The sequence below is a fragment of the Tympanuchus pallidicinctus genome, unplaced genomic scaffold, assembly GCF_026119805.1.
Source record: "Tympanuchus pallidicinctus isolate F22 unplaced genomic scaffold, pur_lepc_1.0 scaffold14, whole genome shotgun sequence".
Lineage (NCBI taxonomy): Eukaryota > Metazoa > Chordata > Aves > Galliformes > Phasianidae > Tympanuchus > Tympanuchus pallidicinctus.
In genome coordinates, this window is record NW_026294659.1 from 8516635 (window position 1) to 8542146 (window position 25512).

At 39.1% G+C, this 25512-nt stretch overlaps 1 protein-coding gene across 1 annotated transcript in view; it reads left to right on the top strand.

The window, feature by feature from the left end:
- PRRG1 (proline rich and Gla domain 1) overlaps positions 1–17929 on the top strand; it is a 29552-nt gene extending 11623 nt beyond the window's left edge. Inside the window, exons 2-4 of the mRNA XM_052674301.1 lie at positions 2544–2593; positions 6646–6806; positions 14071–17929. Coding sequence (XP_052530261.1) covers positions 2544–2593; positions 6646–6806; positions 14071–14595 — 736 coding nt within the window. The 3' untranslated portion in view covers positions 14596–17929. The remainder of the gene's footprint in view (positions 1–2543; positions 2594–6645; positions 6807–14070) is intronic.
- The last annotated feature ends 7583 nt before the right edge of the window (positions 17930–25512 follow it).

Sequence of the window (25512 nt, forward strand, 5' to 3'; positions counted from 1 at the left end):
GGGATATTGCTTCAAGATGTAAATTGCTACAGCGCTTTGGTGTTGAGCACAGACATGCTGGTAAATAGCACAGGCCTTAGTGTGCCTCCTTTGCTGTCTCGTGTGCCTTAGAACTCATTGTATTTCCTACTGAGTCATTATATTTTCTACTAGAGGTGAATGGCTGATTGTTCAGTGTTTGTTGATCTGTTTTGTTCAGGGATTTTTCTACCACAATGCTGACAGTCAAACAAACATTCAGAAATGATCATTTGTTTTACAGTCTACGGTCAGATACATCAGCTTACTGTTGGAGCATGATGATTAGCTCAGCTATATTGCAGTCTGTCCACAGCACAGACTACTACTCTTGGAGGGCGGGAAGAGGAGGGTACATGTTAATATAGATTCCTGAAACATTAAGCATTAGTGTTACAACTGAGATTATATCTGTGGGGTTTTTGTTCTTGCATTGGTGTCTGTGAATATATATGTGTGTATATTTTAAATGTATACATATATGTTATCAGAGCAATGTCTTCCATAAGACCAGTCCTCCCTTTAGTGAAGTTCTTGAAGACTGAAAAGCATGAAATCCTAAGTAAAAAGCTGGGTAAAGGAATAGATGAGTCAGTAGCAAGTCAAGATGTATGTGTAGTGTTGCCCAACCCTCTTCAGTTTTATTAGCTGGCTTATGAAGCAAAAAAGATTGATGTCCTTATCTGCATCTGATCCCCTTTTCCAAACAATTTTTGAACTATTTAGTTGATTAGAACCAAGAATATCAGAGAGTAGAGGACTGAAATTTAATGGGTGACCTGAGTAGTTTCTCTGTGGTGGGAAAAGTCTGTTCTGTGGGCTTGACTTGTGTGTTTTCCCTGTGTAACAGCAGAGCATCACTGCCTGCATTAGCCTCTTGTTCAGCCTGTATTGAAGTGCTGTGGCAAGAAACTTGCCATGAGCTGTGGGGACACAGAGGCAACAGGAGGCTTGCAAATGAAGAAGTTTGGGCAGATACAGAGATGGGGAGAAAAGGCAGAGTAGTGTTTGGAGGAAAAAAAAAAAAAAAAAAAGACATGTTTGTAGGAAAACTGACATAATTCGTTCCAGAGATCTCCAGATATCTGTAATTGCTGTAAGAATCTAATGTGGACTGTTGAGGATCAGTAAGAACCACACCTGAAAGCTGCAATACCTGTTACAGGGATTTTTTTCAGTTTCTTGGAGTCTTAGCGTAGGTAGGGATGGTCTGCTGAGAAAAATTAATGCTGCAGGAGGAGGCTGTATACCTTTTTTTTTCCCCCAGAATATAAGCCCTCTGCTTCTGTGACCCTACTATGCTTAGAAATGATACACCAAATGTCATGGTGGTGAGACTTCAGAGTGCTTTAATTCAATTTGCATTTATTTACCTTTGCAGAGACGTGAAGAACTTGCTTAAAAATTAGTGTACTCTCCATTCCACATTTCCTTTAGTCCCAGACCTACAATTTTATTACAAGACTGGGAAGTGTGTGTAGAGCTTCATTTGTGAAAAGTTTTGCTGTCTGCTCTTGCTTAACAAATCAGTGCTGGAAGTCTTAACTTTCCCTGTTTATTGAAGTAGCTACAGCCAACATTTGTGCACAGTTAGCGCTTTTTAATGGAGATGTTTGCATATGAGGATTTGGTTTTATGGAGGTTGAGGGCATGCATATGGAATGATATGTTGATGTGTAACTTGACCTCTGAAGTAGAACTGATGCTAATCTTTAGGAGTTGGTAATTCATTAGTAAAAAAATCTTTAACCTCATGTGATGTTCTGCCAACTTGGTTAGATAGCTGCAATGTTCTTGTCCTTCAGTTAAAGCTTTTATTTTCTTAACTTAAACTACTGAAGATTCCAAGAAACTGAAAACAGCCCCTCGAGTAACCATTGCAGCTTCTTATTGACTGTCTGGTGGCTGTACTGTGATTCAGGCTGTTTCATGGCTGTATATCTTTTTGTCTTTTCTCCTTCCAAGATGTGGATAAAGTACGTGCAAGTTCGTGTAGGGCTGGCTGGGATCCGTGAATGTATTGCAGGTTCTTTTGCCAAATCACAGATCTTGCTTTACCTTTGATCTTAATGCATCCTGTTTTAATCAGCAACAGACTTTGAATGATTTTGTAGATGTTCATTGAATGATTTCCCAAATCTGCTCCATAGAATAAAGTTGGTTTCATATTCTCTGCAGGGTGAATTTGAGTCTTAGGTAAGATACAAGCACTTTCAAGTTGTAAAACAGGTTTCAGATCAGTTTAAAATGAAACACGCCCATTTTATATCATATTTTCATTTTCTGAATATGGAAAACTTGAAGTGCTCACCATTTCTAAGTCATTTTTAATTGGATAGTACTCTTACACTGCTGAAGTTATTATTCATGTGGTAATGATACAACTGAAAATGGAGATTAATCGTAATCACAGGGTTTCCAACATTGATACAAAACATTTATCTTGATTCCCACGTATTACTATAAACTTTCCCAAGTTGCTCATAATCCACAACTCAACAGGATGTTTCCTTTTTCGTTTTCAGATTTGATATTTGCAAGCTTTGTGCCTTGACAGTGATCACCATGGACAGTGGTAAGTTTAACTTGGTGATGAATGTGCATTCTGTATTGTTCCCCATGAAAGAGGTATTAGCATCCCTCAGAATTGTCCTCCTCTCAAAATCCTAGTCGGTTTGCATGCAAGTCTTTGCAATGGAACTGATTTTAGTGTTACGTATCATGCAGATCTTTGTCCACACTAAACTGAATTGGAATTGTACTACTGTTCTAACATAGAATTATGATCTGCATGTAATATTTAAGTATGAGAGTGGTAAGGTGCTGGCAGAGGCTGCCCAGAGAGGTTGTGGTGCTCCCGTACCCCCGGAGGTGCTCAAGGCCAGGTTGGATGGGGCTCTGGGCAGCCTGGTCTGGTATTAAATGGGGAGGTTGGTGGCCCTGCATGTGGCAGGGGGTTGGAGATTCATGATCCTTGAGGTCCCTTCCAGCCCTGGCCATCCTGTGATTCTGTAACCTGGCTGCAGAACAGAGGACACAGAGCTGATTTCCAGCTTTGTGTCCTTCAGTTTGTGTTCCTAAGCTCATTTGAGTAACTTTAGAATCTCACTGCAGACATCGCTTTTCAAGCTTTACAAGTGAATGCTCAAAACATTTTTCAACCTCTCTCCCCTGTGCAAATCAAATAGTTTTATTAATATCACCAGCAGAAAGATTCACATTTATCAGTAGGTTCAGTTTTCAATTTCAAGTGAAATGCTTATTTCTGCTGTTTGTGGCTTTTATATCCCTGAGTGCTGGTAAAGAGACAGAAAATGGGGGCATCAGAAGTAGTTTCAACAGAGCTGTCTTTGGTGACCACAGTGCCATGGACTTTGCTTTTGCAGCATTTCTGTGTCAGAATATTTTTCCCACACCGCTGCAGCCTGTTTTTCCTTCTCTACAGACCTGAGGTCAGTTTTCTTTAGTTGTGACATCTTCAGCTGGCAGGCTGACATACTTACCCTCACACATCCTTGCTTAATTTTTCTTAGTTCTAGTTGCATTTCACCTTGCACAGGTTTTCCTGAGAATGTATTATAAATTGATCTGGATGAATTACTCTCTCCAATAATATTGTCAAACTAAGTTTTTTTAATAGTTTTTTGATTCAAAAAACTTTGCTAAAAACCAAGTATTGTTTACACACAGAGCACTACCTGGAGTAACATCAAAATGATTGTTTCAATCTTTATCTTGTATTTGTTAGTTGATCTTAAAGTGAAAAAGTAAGCTTAATTGTACTACTCTTATTCTAACCATGTTATTTTTTCCTAATCGTTTTCAGTTTCATATTAACAGCTGCATTGAATTCAGCAACATCTTTGTTAGGTGGGCATCCAACCCAAGGAGGATTTTTCCACACTCCTATGCAGTTTTATAACTGAATATTTCCATGATGACAGTCAGAATACTAAATGAATGTGGTTTCTGCAACGTGATACCATTATCTTTATACACGAGAAAGTGACAGATTCTTACTAAATCATTACATTTGTCAGTGCCTGCATCAAAATTGCTTTGATCAGTGCATGTATTTTTTTCATTGCTGCTTTTTTATTGACTTCTCAATAGGCATTTAAAGTAATTATGAGTGTGCAGAACTTTATAAATGTCAGATCAAAACAAGCAAATGAACAATGTTGTGCTTCGTTCTATCTAGTCTTACAAGGTCAAAAACTGTTCCTGATCTGGTCTAATCTTATTTGATCTTTTATCAAATTGATTCAGAGTTAATGCACGTGGCTTAGCCTTGTCAGTGGGTTTTTTTTTGTCTTTGTATGTATTGTGACAGAAGAGAGACACATCCTGAATTGGTGGGAGGGGGAGTGTGGTTTTTCTTATAGAAAAGTATTGTAGAAATATTTAGCAAAATATTGGCCATTCTTGAAAATCGGATTGTTTTATGTTTGGGCAGCTTTGAACAGCTTTGCTGTTCTTCATCAGTGTATTTTGCAGTACAAATATATACTTGTTTTTGGAAGCAGGAATTGTATGTACTTCTTGAGAGTCAGTAGTTTCAAATCAGGATGTTTTCAGCTGTTTGTATTTTCCTCTTTATTCCTTTTCCCTCTGCATCCAGTACGAAGCTGTTACAGTTTCTCTTCTCTCTTTTCAAGGATGAACTCTATCTATGAAATGAGATTCCTTACGTTTTATCCCTTGAAGGAGGGGAAACTTGATTTACGGTGCATTATCTACTCCTTGTGACAGCACTTAAGAGAGTCAGGTCTGTAGCTTATCTTGCTTCAAGAAAGCTCACAAGAAAGGTTGGTGAGAAGTAGGTTGAGAACTGGCATTCCCAGTCGCGATTGCATGGTGGCTTCCTGGTGTCACCAAATCTTTCATCTCCCCGCTTTTGGGTGATTGCTGAGGCATGTGGAAAACAAGCCAATTCTTCAGGCCTAGAGAGGAGTCAAGACAATTGTGTGAGGAGACAGAAGCCATCCCTGTCCTTCTCTTTGGAGGAGAATTTTGAGTATTAGTTTGTTATTTAGGCAGTGAACTTAACACAGTAAGAAACGCCGTGGTGGCTATCAGAAACCAAAGTTGCAAAAGGCAGATGTAGATCTGTATGCACAGAGACTCTGGCAGCATTGTGAATAAGGTAATTTATACGGTGCGTGAATACCACATGTATTCAACTGGAAGTGGAGGAATGACTGATTATCTTGGAGTTTGATCTTCAAAAACCTAATCCTTTGCAAAAGGAAGGTGATTGTCTAATGAATTTTAGCAAAAAGATTACAACGCGCATGCTGAATAAAATGAAATTAAATAGAAGTAGATAAGCCTAATTGTAGTAGTATTCCCACTGCTGAAAAATGCTGCCACATCTAACTTCAGTAAAGCAAAAGTGTAGTGACCTATCTTTGTAGACTTGCAGGCATCCTTTTTTACTATTCAAATAAGAGGATTAGGGTAGAAATAGAAGACTGATTCATATCAAATCATAGATAAATCATTGTTTAAACCATTTGGTCTCTATCTTTCTGCAGACAGTGAGAGTTTTGTCTTCATAAGCTAATCAGAGGTCCCAGATTAGCTGTAAATGAACCAGTGCAGAAATGGTAGCATTGATGAGGAAGACAGTATGAGTATGTTAATATGGCATTGCATTGAATTGTTAGCCCCTATTGCTTGCAGTGAGAGCCCAAGAACAGTGTTGCATTGATACAGTGTTCGTGCTTCCTGACCTGAAATACCTGAGGATTTTCTGTATTGTTCACTGCTAGTGTACCTTTGGAGTAACTCAGCCTGCTGGATTTTGAAGTGTTTCAGTTATTACATGTTACTGTAAAAATCATTAGGTCAGGGAATTTGAGGGAAGAATGGAATCTTAAAAGAGCTGAAAATAATCTTCTCCGTGAACAGAAAACTAAGGAAAGCAAAAAAAGAATAGCTTTATCAGAATTTCAGTTGTCATTTGGTGTTATTTTATTTGCTTCAGCAAGTAAGGTGGGGTTCCATGAATTATGTAAGAAGATGCAGTGGGCCTGCTTCCCCTACACCTCGAAAAGAGTTGATATTTCGTGGCTGACATTTCTGAAATAAAGGCAGAAAGTCTGCTTCAAAGTTGCGTAAGAAAACAGATGGGATTAAACTTTGATAAATGGTGCTGTTCTGGTGCATACAACTGGGTAATATTCGGAAATATTTGTAGCATCAAAGACTTCCTGAGTATTCTAGCTGTGTTGCCCTCAAGCAGTTGCAAATATCTCCTTGGATGTTCGCAGACAGGTTTTTGTTTGTTCTGTGCTAGTTTGAAAAATCATTTTCACTGAGCACGTGGCTGTCTCTTCTGGGCACAGGCTGTTGTTAGGCACAGGCTTCGGTCTTGTTTAAGCATACAGGAGCACAATGCTGAATAGGGATCCATCACATTTTTGATTTAGCAATAACTACTGAAGTTGTAGACCCAAATGTTCATAATAGTGAACAAAACAGAAAAGGCCTTTTATCCTATTAAATAAAGGGGAAGACTTTGAAAAAGAATGTTGCCCAAATGGACATTTTCTTTGAATAGTTTCACCATGAGGTTTTGGGAATGTTTTAGTAGTGACCGTTATTTGCTCTCCTCTTATTCAGTGTTCTTAACAGAGGACAAAGCCAATTCTGTGTATAAAAGATACCGAAGAGCCAACAAATTTTTGGAAGAATTAAAGCAAGGTGATATAGAACACGAATGCAGAGAAGAAATTTGTACCTATGAAGAAGCAAGAGAAGCATTTGAAAATGAGGAAAAGACGGTATGTTTTGTTGTCTATATATAGATGGGGGGTGAGGTATCTTGCTACTAATTTGTGAGATATGATGAATACTTGTGTATTTCCAATATTACAATAGATTTGTTTTCCTTTTGACTTGATTCTTTAAGTAACTGAGGTCTGCATTGGAGATGGATAGACCTCACAGCAATAAATTTGGAATCTTTTCTCCAAATTAAAAAAAAATTCAAAGGGAAGTCTCAAAGTAGACTTTGCTCATAAAAGTTTTATGCAGGTTGGCAGCTTGGGGAAGAAAAGGAAAGTGAATATTTCAACTGTCATTATCTTTTATCATTATCTCTTTGGCAGCACTACTTACCTAAATAGCATGTGTCCTATCATCATGCACTTAATCCTAACCTCCATATCACAGATACTATTGTTTTTCTTGGTTGAAATGATAAGAGTTGTGACTGTTACAGGGAATGTATAGGAGCAGAAGTCAGAAGTCTTTGTTTATCTCACACCTCAACTTATTTATTGAATACGTTCACCTAAGATGAGTGAGTGAAAAATCATTCTACTTAAAATAGGGACTATATCCCAGATGCTGGCATAGCTGGCTAGAATGTTCTGTGGCTGGGATTATTCATAGTCTTAAAAGTAAACAAAGACAAGTGGCCTTCTTGAAGTTAACTTCTGCAGACCCTCACAACATACTGTTAAGCAGCAGCAATCTAAAACATAGGAAGGATAACAGTTCTAATGCTGCCATATGTTATTCAAGGGCAGTGATATATTAACTTGACTGGAATGAAACAGATACTGCCCACACAGAATTGTGTAAGTCTGTCACTTTCTGTAATTAAAAGAAGCTCGTGGGCCAGCAGCTCTGCACGTAGTAGCTGCACTGTACGTTGTACCCAGCATAATTTAAATTGCCTTCCAACAAATAATCACAGCATGTAAGTTTTGATAGTGTTGCCTGACATATTTAATGCAGTAAAGTCAAGATATTTTTTTTTCTAATTCAATACAGACCTGAATGAAATTAGATTTATCCTCAAATTCAGTCCCAAAGTGGAGAAACAGCTGCTAGAAAATGTGACTTGGGAAATTAGCAGGCAAGGCCTCTGGGTTAATGGGCAAAGTGGCACAGAGAGCATTATGAATTTATTTTGGAATAACATGAGTGATGTGTCTGACTCTTCACTGGCTGTTTTACATTGAAAACAACAACAGGAAAGCCTACCAAACATTTTAAGTTTCTGGCATCTTTTTGTTTGTGTCACACATAGGAAAGTGGAGAAGACAGAATGGAAACTTTTTCATTTGTTCAAATGAAGCAGTAGGATGTGTAGTGTTTCAATTCCTATTCTTTCAGGAGCTCTAAAATGCATGCACGGTCATGTTTTTTTACCTCCTAAAGTTGATGTGGCAATTCCCAATGATATCACTGCGTAATTAAAAATAGTGTGCACAAAACTAACACAGTATCACTAATAGCCTAAATATGTTGACTAATGATAGGTCAAACTGATGACCCATGATAGGACCCAAAGAAGCAGTATGAAGTGTGTCAGAGGAAGGTCAGGTTGGGTATTGGGAAAAGGTTCTTTACCAGGATGTTGTTTGAGCACTGGAACAGGTTCCCCAGGTCAGTGGTCATGACACCACACTGCCAGAGCTTAAGAAGCATTTGGGCAGCCCACTCAGTCACAGGGATTGAATTTTAGATGTATCTGTATGGAGTTGGGTTTGATGGTCCTTGTGGGTCCCTTCCAATTCAGGAAATTCTATGGTTCTGCATTTCCTCTTGCTTCAACTTCTTTTAGTCTATTAAGTATTTAGAAACATTTTGTATTTCAGTAGATAGCCTTTCCATTGCAGTGGTGTTTAAGAAATTGTAAAATAGAAATGGTCACACTTACTATTATGCCATAACCTTATTGTCGCAGTGCAGAGAGAACTTCCAATAAGATCCTCTTCCATTATCCAAACCTATTACTGTATCTGTTTTAGTTTAGCTGCTTTGATGTTGGTAGCTTGCCGATGTGCAGCCATGCCTGACCAGCCTAATTTACTTAGTCCTTTGTTTCCCAGCCATATCCATCCTTACAGCCATTTAATAATAGTTGATTTCTGGGGACAGAGGTGCTGTAGAGCGAGGTTATAATATAGCATGTTTGTAATAATGAAGATGCAGTGATTGTGTAGTATAGATAGACAGAAATTCAGAAAGATTGCGAAGCTTATTTATCTCCTGTGAACTTTGTGTTTGTATGATTGCTTTTTTGTATTTTTTTAATCTTGTCCACCGGGTTCTTCACTTCTCTGAAGTCTTCTGGGGAGGTGTACATCTGAGTTTGTAATATTAAAATAATATCAAACAGTCCCCTCAAGTTATATTTGATGTTTTCTTTTTTGAAAGTTTTCTTAGAAGGTAGCATTGTGTGCATTAAACATACATACGTAAATGTCAGGCAGATACTGAATGCCTTTCATATTGTGTAGGCTTGGGGATTTTCATATCTTCAGAAGTATAATGTAAAGTGATACAGTTAATAATATAAAGGTAATACTGTCAGGATAGCAAAAGCTAGATGGCAGGAAAGAGTTTGCAGAACTTTGTGGCACTGAGTGGAAAAAATGAAATTCAGTGTTGACAAATGTGATGTGCAATAGGGGAAAAGGGATCATTCCTCATAAATATATGTATGTGCATATATATATATATAGATAGATATACACGTGTATGTTTGCCTCAGGAACAAGATCTGAATTTATAGATTGTCTTTGAAGACTAGAATTTGTAATGCTTAGCAGTTAAACAAAAAGAAATAAAAGCCTGCATGTTAAGAATCCTAGGAAGGGAACAGAGAACAAAATGGGAAATGTGGGAAATGTAACTACGCAATTGTTCACTTGAATCTTGAACGTGTCATGTATAGCTTTAAAAAGCAAATAAGTAGCTGAGGAAACTCCGGAGAACCCAGGAAGCTAACTAAAGATATTGAAAGATTCAACTATAGATTGAAAACTGTTAAATCTGGGAACATGTAGTAGATGTCAGTAAGGAATATGAAGATTGAACAGAGATGAATCATTTAACATCCTTCTGACAGTGGAGCTTAAAAGGGTCTCAAAGGAAATAAAATGCAGGTTCAGAGCAAATAAAAGCATCTCTTCTCACCTCAGGTAGTGGAGCTTTGTGACTGACCACAGGAAGAAGCTTACATAGCTTCAGAGAAGATGAAAACAACTGGGGAACATTGAATAAAAGGGTTCAGCTTTATCTAGTGGGAGTTCTTGAAGTACGAATACGTGAAAGCTGCGAGAGTATCACTATCTACTTATGTCTATACTCTTCTTCTGACAGTCTGTGTTGTTTGTTGTCAGAAGGTAATAAATTAATGACCCCTACTCTTCATCCTGTAAAACTGTGCATATGTAGAAGGTATAACCAGATAGCACTGTACGTGATCACTAGGCAGCTGTCAAAGGTTGTTGGGAGGCTCAAAGTTTGCCAGAAAGTGACTGTGCAAGATACCTGGTTGTGATGGAAGCTCATTTCTCATACATTAACTCTGGTTTTAAGGTGATACAGCATCATTAAAAAAAAAAAAAAAAAAAAAACTCACATGCATTTATTCATAAGTGTAAAAAGGCTAAAGTGCCTAGGAAGCAACTCAGAACTTGCCAGCACCAGCTCTAAAATGCTGTGATCAAATAAGAGGTCAGTCAGTGTGTGTCTAATTATGAATGCTGGGTAAATATCTGGAAGAGAAAATGAAAAACTGAAATTGAGGGCGAACCAGAAGAAGACAGTGTAGCAAGTTTGCTCACTTCCCTTTATTGCTTTTTTTTTTGTATCCTTTACCTACTGAACTGATTGGCATACTATTACTCCACCTAACAACAAGTCAGATGATTGACCAAAAGTCATTTGAGGCTGACAGTGCTGCCAAATATGGCAAAGGCTTCAGCCAAAATTCTCAGCAGGGTGCAAGACTTTTAACTTTGATGTGGATCCAGTGTTTGATTCAGTGTTCACATCCAGTTGACTGAAGTCAATTCTGTTCTAAATAGTGATAGTGAAATGTTAGATAAATGGAAAAAGAATGTTGCAAATTGCCCATAACGATTTGTGTGTGATGCCCTTGAGGATTCTCAAGAGCTATTTCAAACTGGATTTGCCAACATGCAGTAAAGTAGTTCATAGCAGGAATTCATACTAAATTATTTTAGGTCTTTCTCGTTGCACTTACCTGATGCTGTGGCCTACTTAATGTAGTTTTTCAGCCTTTTAAGACATATCTCCTTCTCTGGAGATGTTCAAGACCTGCCTGGATGCCTACCTGTGCAACCTGCTGTAGGGAACCTGCTTTGGCAGGGGGGTTGGTCTCAATGATCTCTAGAGGTCCCTTCCAACCCCTACAATTCTGTGATATGCCTTGCATTCCCAGCAGTGCAGTGCCTAAGGGTGAATGATTCTGGAGTGTCTTTTTCATAAATTACAAGTTCTTAGTTTCATCAAGTAAAAAGTCCTTTTTTGTTCCCCTGATTTAAGAGACCAAATGCTGTGGAAGGGATGTTTAAGTTTTCCAACTTTTAAATTACTCTTCAATATTCTGTATGAATTCTCCTCTCGTTTTTCCTTAGCAGATCATATGAACCCTCACTCTGAGCAAACTCGTCAGAGTTCTCTGTGAATTTGTTTGGTGGTGGGCAGTACTTGACTTCAGGTGGTTTGTCCTCCTTGTGCTACCACTTTGCAGAGCAGCATAGCTGTGGGGTGACAGAGTAGAAGGAGGAGCTGCTTGGCAATGAGAAACTCAAACCTGAAGTGTAGGTTTCTTGCAGTTCTGGTAATTCTGGAGGGAAGGGTCTTTATGGTTCCCCTTGATACCAAAACCTTGAGTCTAGTACACTAGCGAGCTCTTTTTCAAAGTGAAAAATCAAAACAGTTTTTCAGTGACTGTTCTTCTTCGTATTTTTCATCTGTGTGAAGACCTTTATTCCTGTCTCTGCAATACAGCCACAGACCAGAAGCACTATAATTTTTGGCAGAGGAATGCATGTCCATAGTCCCTTGGCATTTCATTTGCTTTGCTTGTAAATGAAAGTGGACACTAAACTACTTCAATCCTTAAGGCAGTTTAAATTCTTACATTAAGCTCTTTATGCACCTGCCCAGTCACACCATTAACTTCACCACCCCCACAGCCATATAACCTACTGTGAACTAGCTGCCCTCCACTCTGAAAAAACAGCTTTTCTGCTGTTTTGTCACCCTGCAGGGTAACGAGAAGCAGTGCTGGTATTTCAGTTTCATGAAGAAGGTACAGGGATATTTTCTCAGGTAGATACTGTTGAGCTAGAAGTAACGTGGAAACATTAATGGAATACCAATTACATTTTATCACCTTACGTTAAAGAGGACAGGTTTCCTTACAGTCTGAAGCATAAAATGCATTGCAAGGTCAAAATTGGCTTTTTTTTCTAAATTTTCATCTCAACCATCTTCTACTAGAGTCTTTGAAATGAAACATCCTTGCATAGTTTATTTGCTGACTTCCAGCAAATCTTTGCAGCTTTGGCCTCAGAAACAAATGCTATACCATCTCCTTGCTGCTGGTGAAGTAACAGAGCAGTGAATTGAGAAGCTTGGTTTCAGTATAGAAAGCTGCCGTTAAGATTCATTAGCATTATTTTTTTCCTGCTTTAGTTGTGTGTTTAATATTTAGTTCTGTTCAAACCAGATGGAAAGACAATAGGTAACAGGTCTTCCTGGCTGTGTGTAGATTTGATGGGGAAAGGTGGGGTGTTTGTTTTTGTAGGACTCTCTTCCTATTACGAAGAGACCCGAAGTCCTCAGTTGCATAGCTCTGAGATCAGTTTGGTTTTGTTATCTGTCTGTGTGACCCACTGTTACATTGTTGTGTTATCTGTGGTGACGCACTGTAACAGGTTGCCCAAGGAGGCTGTGGATGCCCCATCCCTGGAGGCATTCAAGGCTAGGCTGGATGTGGCTCTGGGCAGCCTGGTCTGCTGGTTGGCGACCCTGCACATAGCAGGGGGGTTGAAACTAGGTGATCACTGTGGTCCTTTTCAACCCAGGCCATTCTATAATTCTGTAATTCTATATGATTAATGCTGTTCACGTGGTAGTAGTTATAGAATGTAGTCCTGAACTTAAAAGAAAAAAAAATAGATGTGTATATATATAAGATCTGATCTGTCTGTGCACAAAGTCTGCAACCTGAGTGTATCATTGACTAGTTAAGAAATGGTAGTCATTTTTCCTGGTGAGAATTTTTAAAATACATTCTTGCAGGATGTTGTTACTTGAAATGGATGCTCACATAAATCTGAAGAGGTCACATCTCTGCATTTTTAAAGGGGGCTGCAGAGTTCAGAGTATCTGGCATGGGTTTTGTTCTGTTTTATTTTTTGCTTTATGCATTGCTATAAAAAACTGTGGAAGTGTTTCTTGATAGGAGAGAGCGTACATTACAGATGAGGTAGGAAATACTTTTATTCATATTAGTTTTGCACAGCGTAGCACTGCATAGCAAATGGGAAGCTGATGTGATCTTTGTGCTCCTGCTTGTGTATGTTAGTAATGTAACGAGATTGCTTTCAAGTACTAGTCCTCCTTCATCTGTTTTTTCCTTTTCATTTTCACTTTTCACTGTTCCATTTATCTATAGCTGTGTTGCCAAAGTTTCTAGAGTGTAATAAGCTGTGTAACGTTCTCGTGCTGCTGAAGCTGTATTTACCTATAAACAGAGGATTTGAAGCAGCTCAGAATAGATTGACAATTGCTTTATGAGCCAGAGGATGGAGGAATTCTGAACTGAGAATACAACATAGTTCTGCTTTGCTAAGATGGTTTGTCATTCCAAAGCAGTCAGGCTGTATTAGTGTATTATGGTTAAAAAAAAAAAAAAGGTAACAACTTGGAGTTGAGTGAAAAACTTAGATCCACTACATGGCTGATGCGCGTGCTGCTTAGATTTTTTTATTCCTGTCTGTCTGCAGATTTGTAGATATTAAACTGTCAATACAGGATTATTACAAGTAGAGCAAGGAGTTGGTGTTTAAAAAAAAAGTCTTTTGCTTCTGTAATCACATCAGAAGAAAATTTTATGTGCTCATTCATATCAGTTCTCATATTGATCATCAGTACTTGAAATGCTATTTTTTTCCTCATTCATTTAAAACAGTTTGAATAAAGTCTTTGGTTTGATCTTTTGTTTTTCATGTCTTACCGTTTCTGACTTATCCTGTCTTGCTCTTCTAGAAGGAGTTCTGGAAAGTCTACAAAAATGGACTTCAGGGAGAAAGTAACACAGGACATAGCTGGTATTCATTTTACCTTGCATTTCCATTAATCATTGGCCTTTTTGTTATCCTCATTGTCGTCTTTGTCATATGGAGATGCCTGTTTAAAAAGAAACCGCGTAGGCAGTCGGTGTACGCGCACAGGGGAGCCCACGAAGCGATCGGTGACGGTGCTGTGTCTGACGGCAGAGGTTCGCTCCCGCAGCCTCTCAGCATTGTTCATTCCCCACAGGAGGAGATGTTTGAAGTCAGTGGGCTCTCTCCGGGAGGTCTGAGCTATGCGGATACACGATCAGACTCAATATCCACAAGGCTGTCAAACTGTGATCCTCCTCCTTCATACGAGGAAGCCACTGGCGAAATCAGTGTGAGAAGGAGTGAAGCTGAACCACACTTAGATCCACCCCCACAATATGAAGACATTATGAATTCTTGTTCAGCCAATGCAATTGCATTATCTCCTGTTACCACCAGTACGAAGTAAAACAGGAAGAATGCTTCTGGACTTCAAAACAAAACACAAAAACTGATCGTTCTGTTGCACTTTATCTTGGCTTATTATGCATTTCTGTAATTTAAGCAACCTGTATAATGAACTTCCCTTTTGTTTTAGATTCACTTGTTCTTTGAGTCACAGGTTTTTCTTTTCCCTTATAACAGTCCTTAGAAGATAAGGAATCTGTATTGTGAGCACAGTGCAGGTACAGAGATGGTGCTCTGTCATTATTCTCAAAAGTATCTCTGATTTGAGGGATGTTGCTTGTTTTATTCCGTATGCTGACCGCATTCCCCACAAGATTTGTGGAATCCCCTTCTCTTCTTGCTGCAGACTCTTGGAATTGCCTGAGGTGGGGAATCCTTAAGAAACATTCTAGAAATTTAGTTATGCTAAAGCAAACTAATTTTACAGTATTTCCTCTTGCCTGGTTGGTTCCTTTTCTCACCTGGGATTTTTTTTTACATGCCACATTGTATCTTGGGCCCTGGAATGGCCAAGAGCCATATGCCTTGATGTTCAAAACCAATATATTGTTAGACTCTGCTGGCTTCATAGCAATAAATTCAGAGCCCTAGCAGAGGAGTGAGATTCTAAAGCTTTTTGTGTTAGAATTTATGTTTAGAAGCTAGTAATTCAAGACAGTAATTAGTAAATCTGAGTACTTTTTTTTGTTCTGCTTTTCTTCTGTTTTCTATCTGTCTTTATTTGTTTATTCTAGGGCTGAGAACTGTGTGTGTGCTACTTTCACAGCTTGAAAGTTCACTCAACATTAAAGAATGAAATACTGAAGAATGAATAAGATCCTTCTTGTTTGGAAGTAGATACCAAAACTACTGCCAGTAGTCTTCACTGGCACCAGGATTTCCTCCATTATCCATAAACACTTAAATCCAAAGATACTTCTTTCCCTTTTAAAAGGAGAAAAAAAAAAAAAAGTATTCAGTATACAACTTTTTTCCACAATAATATGACCCCATTCTCAAATCCTGATATTATTTTGCTTCTTGCATACTTAAATGTATCACCTGCACACCTTTTGTTTCTGGCTATGGAAATGCATTGCAGAGAATTTTGGTAAGTTCAACTAGAGTATTAATTGCTGATTTCACATTTGTTCATTCAAGTAAGAGGTGCTGGAAAGCATTGGTAATCTAGGCTAACTCCACAAATGTTGTGGCCAGGGTAGCTCTGCTATCTCCAGGTGAGAGCTGTGCAGTCTACCTGATGCAGGGCAAAGCCATGAGGAACCTCTGTGTTGTATTTCTAGCAATGCAACACAGGCATAAGCCCGAGCTTTAGTTTGGAGTGGGTTTTTTTTTTTTTGAAGCTGTAGAGATTTCTGTCAGATTTCATAGAAGTTGATTGAAATTCTATACGAGCCTCTGTTTCAACTGCTTTAGACACCAGTGATAGTTTAGCTGGTGCACACTGTGGTTTGCTGATTTACTTTTCTCTATTTGATTTAAGAATTTATTGATCAGTTTAGCTTGTGAATATTTATTTTGATTTTTTCTTCTCTCATCAAGGTGGCAAGGCATTAATTTTAGTATGTTCTGTTTTCTGCTAATGAATTAGCACCAACTGAAACGGATTTAGCTCTGAAGGACCACTGTGAAATATCAGTGCCATCCATTTGAAGTTGCTGTTAATGTGCTCAGTTAATTGCCTGTTGGCATCTATGATCTTGTGTGAGTCTGATCCATCTTTCTCCTAAGCAACTTTGTAGAAGATTGCTGAAAAGAAATGGATAAATATATGGGTGTGCATATGCACACTTCTGTAAGAATTCAATATGGTAGTTTGACAAATGAAGTTATGATTCTGTGATTAATTTTATGTTCTCATTTTTGGCAAAGAGTAGGTTACCTAAGATCTCTACTGGGGGTCTTAAGTTGCAAAAGCAAATTTATTGGAGTTAATGGATGGAGCTCCAGGCCAAACTGTTGTCAGAAAGATGACTCATATATTCATTATTCATGATGGATATCGAGCAGATAAGTACAATATATTTTGGACTCTCTAACCTTTTGAAGTGCTTTTAGCTCTTAAGTGAAGTCCTAAATTGCCACTTGTAGAAATTTAAGCTCCTTTTATACTAAGCAACAGTTATACTGCCTTTGGCCAAACATTCTCAAAACAAAGTGCCTCGTCTCAATTGCAGGAGACACCTGAAAGTGCTGGTATTCATGTCTATGCCATATTGGCATCTCCTGTGCCTGCCATCACAGCTGGCGGTTTTAGCAGTAATTTTTTAGTTTGGAGATATGGTGTACCTGTAGGAAATGCCTGGAGATAACCCATTTCATGTTAGGTCAGCAGCTGTCACCCCCTGAGCAGGGGCAGTCTGGTTTAGAGGTGAGCCACCTTTTTTCCCTACTTTGTTGGTCTGTATTCCATTACCAGTCTTCACAACTTTCACGTTTCTGTCTCCTAAGAAGAGTGTGTTACTGCATTCTGTAGACACTTTGTGCAATGCGGACGTGACTGTTGTCCTTCCAGGTAAAGCCACAACCAAATATCTGAAATGATCTGTAACTAGAATTTATTGGGCCATGCCTTTTCTGCATCCATGCACATGAGATGTGAATGCCATCTAGGGCTATAAATTTACATCTTGGCGTGAATAAGCTTTCATGAATAAACTAAACTTGCATGTGCCAGTTATCTAAATGTTTCCACTGACACATGCAGCTTTCTTCTTGTTGGAGTAATGTCAAAGTACCTAATATTTTGTTTTACTTTGTGAAATGTGGGGAAATAACTTAAGTCTTAGGGATAGCTGTTCTGATCTGAGGAAAGAATAACATTTCTTTTTGTAGCGGGCTTTCCTACAGCTTTGTTTTCCCAGGCACTTACTGATTCTTCTTCTCTTGTTGTTGCATTACCATGCCATAAACATTATAAATTTATAGTTGTATCTCTCTAAAGGCTTTCCAAGTCTGAATGCAGTACTGCCTTGACTAATGACATGAATAGTCAGGATTCTGCTTTTCCCACTTTTGAATGTAACACTGAATTTCATGTATTAGGACTGAGATGATTTACCCACTAAAACAAATTTGTATTTAAATGTCACTTTGAGAAATGATGGAAATTAATTGTGCTTAGATGATGTTTAGCATTAGTGGAGGTTGTTCTGTCTTCACTGGGTGTAAATAACCTCTGATTACAGTATTGCATATTTAAAAGGGGTTTGGTTTACATTAAATTATCGTATTTAAACATTCTTGACTATGTTTGTAGAAAAAAGTTTTGTAACATTTCTTTTTGGATATGCAAAATAAAGTTTTTTAAATGCCTTAGTGCTTCAAAACATCAATCCTACACATCTGCAGTATTGACTTTGTGCATTTAAGTGGCACTCTTTTAATTTCAATTGATCACCAAATGTACTTAATCAGTTACAGGGAATCAGTTGTTTTATTTTGATAAAATAAATATGATTTTAAGGTAGATGTTCTTTAACAATTCAGTCTCATTTTCTTATTAAATTTGTGAATTGATTCATTTATAGCCATAGTTGAGTAGCAGTCACAAGCACAGGGAAAGCAGGAATTATGCTTCATTACAACAGGATGAACCGGTACACTGTAGAAAGATTTGTAGTCAAGAGAATCTGATTTCAAAGTTGGCTTCAGCCATTTCAAACTATTTTGCATCAGTTCTGTGATTCACTCCACATTGCATCAGTGATGATTTAATAGCAATCAAAAAAAATAAAACCTCTTATAGTGGCTCACGCTGGAAACTAAAGATCTCCATTCCAATCTACAAACTGTCTTCCTTATTTGCTCAGCTGCTGCTAAACAAGATATGTCCCTGGTATTTTTCTCTAGCTTACTACTAGTGGAGTCTGTTGCAGAGCTTAGTGAAATGTTACTGAAGATATGTCATGAATGTGTGCAATTTCACACTGGTCATAGAAAAACAAGTGCAAAAAAAAAATTAAAAAAATGCAAGAGGAAAACCAACGGTGTGTGTGCATTTCCAAGCTGTTGTGTGCATACTGCAGCACTTTCTTCCTTCATAAGCTTTTATTTGCAGAGCTCAGAACTTTTCAGAGAAACAGGGCACACTGTTTTCACATAAGTGGCCTTTGCTGTGCATGTACATGGTCAGGATTCTGACCGTGCATCTGTCAGCATTGTTTGCGCATGGTTCAGCGCATGATTGCCTCTGCATGCCTGGCTTCCAGCTATTGAAACTTAGAGGGTATAATGTTTAACTGGTGTCATGAATCTTGGTGTCTATAGAAATCAAATCACCTCACCAGGTTACTTGGTGATGAATGTTCATTATTTATTGTTTTGTGTGCCTAGAGCACTGTTCCCTGTTGTTCTAAATCACACTGATAGGTTCCTTTTTATCTTTGTGTAATGTGGACCTTGTAAATATTTCCTGGTGCTGCCTACTGGTGTTTTAAAGAGAAGCCATGTTAGCTGAAAATGGGGAAGGTAACATCTGCACTATTTCATTGTTTGCTGCACGCAGGTTTGATAAATTTGCTGTGGGGTAATTGAACTTTGAGCTTTGCCAAAAAGTTGAACTATGCTTTTCCTCCTGAAGCAGGAGCTCAATAATTGTATTTTTGACTTGGCAGTGGGCTATTGAATGCTAGCTAACAAGTTGGTGCAAGAATGCCTTGCATATATTTTCTTGATTATATTACAGTATGTGACATTTATTTACCATTTAGCACTAGGCAGTGTTTGCTGTAATGTTAGTATGTGTTCTCTTTCTCTATCCTGTTTCAGTGTGTTGTGCTGCAATTGTAAGCATACTGACTCTGCAGTTTTTCCCTGTCCTAAAAGCAACAAAAGCTAAGAATCAAAACTTGTAGCATGACCTACTGTCTCGTTTTCCAGGTGAAAGCTTTGCACATACTTGTGTGGTTCTTTGACCTGATTGAGCAGCTTAAGCAAAAAAAGAAACAAGCGCTTAAATGCCAGTAATGAAATCTCTGCATGAGGAGTAATCTGTACCAAGCTGTCTCCCTGATCTTTCAGTGACATGGGATGTTTTCTTGTAGAACAGACCCTGGATCAATTTCATAGGTCAGGGACTGTGAATTTTATTTTGCTTTACTTTCACACTCAGCTGTTGTCACAGGCACAGCAACTTTGCTATGCAGAAGGATTCCCTTGTTGAGTCAATGATTGCCTGCTGTGAGGACTGTGTGTATGAGGGACCTAAACTCTTCTAGTTTCCTGCCTTGTCCTCTTACACTTAGTCACACCTGGTGCAGAGTTTCGGTGCTGGATGAACATGGAGAGGCTGAATGTATGCATGAGTGGCCAGATACAGGCATCAGTCTGCTGTTATACCTTATGAGGCACTGGCTGTTATATGTGAGCTTTTAATTGCCTTTCAACTTGTAAAAAAAGCATGATGATGTCTGGGCACATGTGCATGTTCGTATGGTAATGGCAGTAGGTAACACTGAGCATATTCCTCTATGAAAGCACCTAACACATGGAAAAGATCAAAGGTAAACATAAGCTTTAAAGTGAGAAAAACTGCTTTCAGTGAAGGGAAAAAAAAAAAAACAACTGTCCTAAGAATTGAGGCTGAATCTACATTTCCCAAAGTTTGGCACAGCACCAGAAATGGGTGCTGCGGCTGTTTGTGGTGTGGGCAGCAGCCTGTCTGCTGGGCTAGCGAGGTGTGTGGGCTGTGGGAGCAAGGCAGTCATCCCAGCAATTAGCAAAATCCTGTAATTGTTGGTGCTCTTGCTGGTTCTGCCACAATAAGCACAGTGTAATATTTTAGATCCTATTCTCTGGATGTGAGTGCTTACCAGAATTTAAGGTGGCAGAGGCACGGGGTCAGCTGAGAACAGCACATTGCTTTGACTCTACGTGCTCACGGTGTTCTCCTGTGAGCTGGGCACGTGTTGGCCTCATCTGAACTGTGCCTGTCAGCCACACAGGGCCTGCCTGACACCGTGCCCTGCAGAGCATTGATCACTGCTCCAGAGAGCCTGAGCTGGACAAGGCAGCCAAAGCAGGGCTATGAGTATAGCTGTTACTGACTATGGCAATTGGTATTGGCTTCTCCGTAACTCTTCTACTGCCAATCTGAGCTCCAGGTATATTTTTTAAACAATGTAATAACATGCAAAATGAAAAAATGTCTAGCATGTTTACTCAGCGATGCCTAGTAATAGGAAAAGTGTAGATGCTCAGCTTTTCTATTTTTTCTCGTCTGCTGATTTTTGCATTTTATTTAATAACACTCCTTCTTCTGTTTCCCCTCCTAAAATCTTCTAAATGCCCTTACATCAAATTGCATGAGAGCTGGTACACTCGTGCATGTCCTTTAGAAGAAATATAAGTTCAGAAATGTTGTCTGATGTTGTGCTCGCTCTATGATTATTTTTCAGCCTTATAAAATTTATAGCTTAATTTCCCTTCTCTTACCCTTTTGTGCTGCCACCTTCATTACCTTCCAGCCTTTGCACTCTGTCAGCTTGGTTTTCTGAAAACACTGCCATCTCCCTCTTTTGCAGAACTGATCAAAAGAAGATTTTCTTTCCTGCACGGTGCTCTCAGCTTTCAACATTTGCTATTCCACTTCAACGCAGAATTGACTGCCTTAAGACTCTTCTCAAATTCATGATGCCAGTGCCAAGTCAGTGGCATGGTGCTTTCAGTGACCCCTAACCCACAGGAAGTCTGGCTCCGATCCTCACCTTGCAATTCACCCACACCTCCGGAGCAAGGATTTGTACATTGCAATGTTTTCTGCATTGCAGGATCTTAGGTTGATTTGCACATCAGACTAAGCTGATAGCCCTGTCACTTTCAAACTTCAAAACCTCTTGAAATTTCCTATTTTATATATGGTTTTATGTCTATAGTGAATTTAAACTACTTATAATAAAGTTAGTTTACTTAATTCACTACCTGTGTGTTGCTGGTAAGCACACCAGTAATTTTCTGCTAAGGTATGTCAGCAGGGTGGGTTTTGATATGCTGGTGACACCAACCTTTCCATTCTACTTCCTGGATTACAAATTCCACGTGGAACCTGAAAAATCTTTGCTAGTGCAGGTTTTGTTGCTTGTTTTCATCAAAGCTGGTATTGTCTCATGAGTAACTTTAACTTCACTGAGTTACTTTTCAGTATAGAACAGTTTATTAAAAAAAAATAATAATAATCCAGAGCAGCAGTGGTTGATGGCTCCGTGTTTGACTGCAGTGATGTCTCCTAGCAACTTGGCTGAAAAATGAACATCCAGCAGGGATGCTCTAATTGCTATGTAAAACCATATTTGTCCTGATGAGGCTAACTCAACCATTTATTTCACCGCTGTCCTCTGCGCTAAATGTTGTGCCATACTGTTGAAAACACTTCCCAAGTGCAGCTTTAAAGGTATAAGACCCTTTCTCAGCCTTCAGTTTTGGGTGCAGTGTGTTTGCAGAGTGTCCTCTCCGGCTGCTAGCGGAGCAGTGCCACCCCACATCACCACATCATTCATTTCCCTCCAGCCTGCCCATCCCCAGCAGCTTTTCTCTGACAGGGCTTGCAAATCGTAGAGACCTGCAGTTTTATTGTTGAATGCAGGTTTTGCAGTTGTGGCCTCTTTCCTGTCTTGGTAACCATGACAAATGCTTGAATACAGTCATCCTCGTAATAACTTTTTTCTTTTAAAGAGACTGCTGTTGTGAGTTGTAAAGAAATGCTCCCCTTCAAGATTTCACAGGTCGTGTGACCACAGCTTATATGGAAAGTACTTTTCAGTTGACGAGGGGGCGCAATGACAGCACTGCAAGATCTACACAGGCAGTCAGCTTGAAGAGGTAGGTCTGTTGGACAAACTCCTGGTCTGCCCTTAACTTATGTACTTCTCTTTTTGTGTCATACACCTGCATCCATGTGTAGCAAGATCGTGGCTGGATTTTTCCTGCAGATGAGGCTGGGTGTACATCAGAAACTTTCTAGCTCTGTGCCGTTGCCTCTCTCAGATTTTAATTTCTTGGGGATGTGTTGTAAAAGCTGCATGTAATACAAATCTTTGAGGATGCAGAAGCTATGTGGGAGCTTTCCTACCATCACTGCCTAGTATCTGAAAAATTGTTTTCTTCACTTTGCTATTTAAATTACTGGCAGGTGATTTATTTTAATAGAGTGCTGTAGAGTGGGTTCTGCATGTGTGATTATTGGAAAGGCACTCAAAAATGTTGAAAGGTCTCTTTTAATGCCAAATATAAAGAAATTGATACCATCAAATAATGGTCTAGGCCTTTTATTTAAAAAAAAAAAAAGAGAGAGAAAGAAAAGGAAGAGGCCTGAAGGTCAGTCGAAGTAATTACACTAATAACATTACACAAGTGTTGAAGTCCTCTAAATCACTTGTGTGGTTTTCAGTTTTTTTCTTCCTGTGTACCTATATCTGATTCCTTTATAATGCTGTTATCTGTATTTGGGTGGAGTTAATGCAAGCTTCTCTGCTTTGATGTGGCCTGCCTTCATGTGAAGGCTGAAACCAAGAGACCCAGCAAACTCCCATTCAGGAGATAGCAAAACAGGAGTATCGGAGCAGCCTCAAGGGTAACCTGAGGTTCTGCCCCAATGAACTGGGCCAGCCAGTTCAGGCTGCCATGTGTCTGTGGAGTTGGCCTCAAGAGGAGGAGTGGGAGGCTGACTGAAGGTGGTGAGGCAGTGGGATGTGGGCTTACAGAGTCCCTTGGGTTGTCCCAGATAACCTGCAGGGAGAGCCTAACCTGATGGAGATTTTCATTCCTTCATGTTTTTGCAGTCACTTCTGGCGGTGCATAGAATGTCTTACTGGGCAAGTGTCCCCTGAAGCTGAGATTTATGATGTTTTTGGGTTTTTTTGTAGAAGAGAATTTGTCATCAGTATCTCTTCTTTTTCTTTTTTCAGGCTGTAATTGAAACAACAGTAGAGTTTGGCCTGCTGTATGTCACCTCAAGAAATCAAAGGAGCAGTTGAATTCTATATGTTTATATATTCAGGTATCAACTCCACTCTGCTTTGGGTGTGAGAATGCTTCTCAGGTTGGACTGGCAAGTTCCTGTACCTGCCTCTGGCCTTAAATGATTAAAGGTGCTGAACAGATGACTCTTGTGTGGTTAAAAGGCACTGATGAAGAGCTGAGGGGACTTGAATCTTTTTTTCTGATCTTTTCCTTTTAGCAATGTTCCTCTTGAACTAAACTTTCTTCAAAACATCTCTTTGCAGATGAGGCTTTCTGTTTTATTGTAGCCTGTGTCAAGGTAAATTCATAATGGGAGTTTTCTATCACTTGTGTATAACCTTGAGAAAGAGCCTTTCTGTTGTTGATTGGGGCAACCTCACAGAGAATAGAGCTGAGCAGCTTTGCCTCATCTAATCATGTTGGAAAAAAAGGTATTGAGCTTCTATTAAGAAACAAACGGAAAGATTAAAAATGCAACCATTGCACAAATCCATTCTCATTACATCTTTCCAAGTAACCATTTCAAGCTTTTATCAGTTGTTGAGCTTCATTTCTACCACTGATAAAAACAATATGTGACAAATAATGGAATATCGATTTAGTGACTTGAAACTTGTGAAATTGCCATTTTATTCAATGCATCTACAGGCAGCACAGCAGAATGGAAGTTTTATTGTAGAGTGAATGAACCTATTGGTTTGAGCGTGGCACAGTGAAATCATAACGCAGCAATAAAATTGCAGGGCACATGTATGCCATCTGTTTTGTAGTGGGAAAACAAACAACATTTTGGTGGCGGTCCTAAACAATAAATCTGGATTTCAAAAAGAAAAGCAATTGGAGCTTGTAATGTTAGGAGCAGCCTAGGGTGTTGCACATCCTCCTTCCTTTCCCTGCTGTTGCTCGGCTGCAGTGTTCTCCCAAAATGTTCCTTGGTTTTGGCGCCTTTACTTGTTACAGTATGTTGTGTTAAGGGCTCTAAAAAGCTCTTCAAGTCACAGAACGCTGGTTCAACAAAGTGTGGCTCTTCATGCCTTGCCTGTTGTTTTTATCACATTTTTATTTTTGGAGTATTCAGGGAGGAAGATGGTCAAGTCGTGGTGCTCCACTATCAGATAAGAAAAAGAGCGAAAACGTTGCCATCTAAGAGCAAGAGGCTGACATGAAACCAAGATTTGTTCAATGATCCATCAGAACAACATAAAATCTAGTAGCTGGGCCCTCTGTTAGCAGAAAATGAAGCAACCAGATTATTGTAATGCAGGAAAAGTGTTTTTCTTATGAAATCAGAGGTGTAAAATAAAAGGAATCTCTTGTTCTGACTGATCTTTAAATGTTCTGAATTGCAGCTCTTCTATATTCAAGTGTCCTGTGACCTTAAAGAAATATCTGAGAGGACTAACCTGGTAGCTGTCGGCATCTGTAAATGCAAAATGTGACTAAGTTAGGTACTGCATCCTTTTTAAAATTATTTTTGTTACATTAGAAATGTTATAGAATGTCTGCCTAACAAGAAATAAAAAATATCTTTCTTCTTTGGTGAGTGGGATTTTCTGCAGACTGTTTCTGTGCAGTCCTGAACTGTTTCATGTCCCCTCTTCCCACAGCAGTCTTCTGTACCACACCTGGATGACTTTCTATAATGCCATCTGGTCAAATTCCATGTATTGACCTTTTGGGGGAGGAGGAGAAGCAGACAGAAGACGTTGTTAAAGATATTAGCTTCTGGTCCAGGTGCAGGGCTCTGATTGCCTTGGAACATTTATATACAGTTATAGTGGCAAAACTTCTCTGGCATTCCCTTCTCCATTCACCTACCTGTCTCTACTTCTTAGCCTTGATTCCTCCATCTTCCAAGACCTAGTGAGTACACATTTTCCTCCAGTCTCCCCAAAGCCTTCTGCTTTGCAGAGACAGACTTTCATAGATAATTGCTGTAAATATACTTTCACTTCTGTGA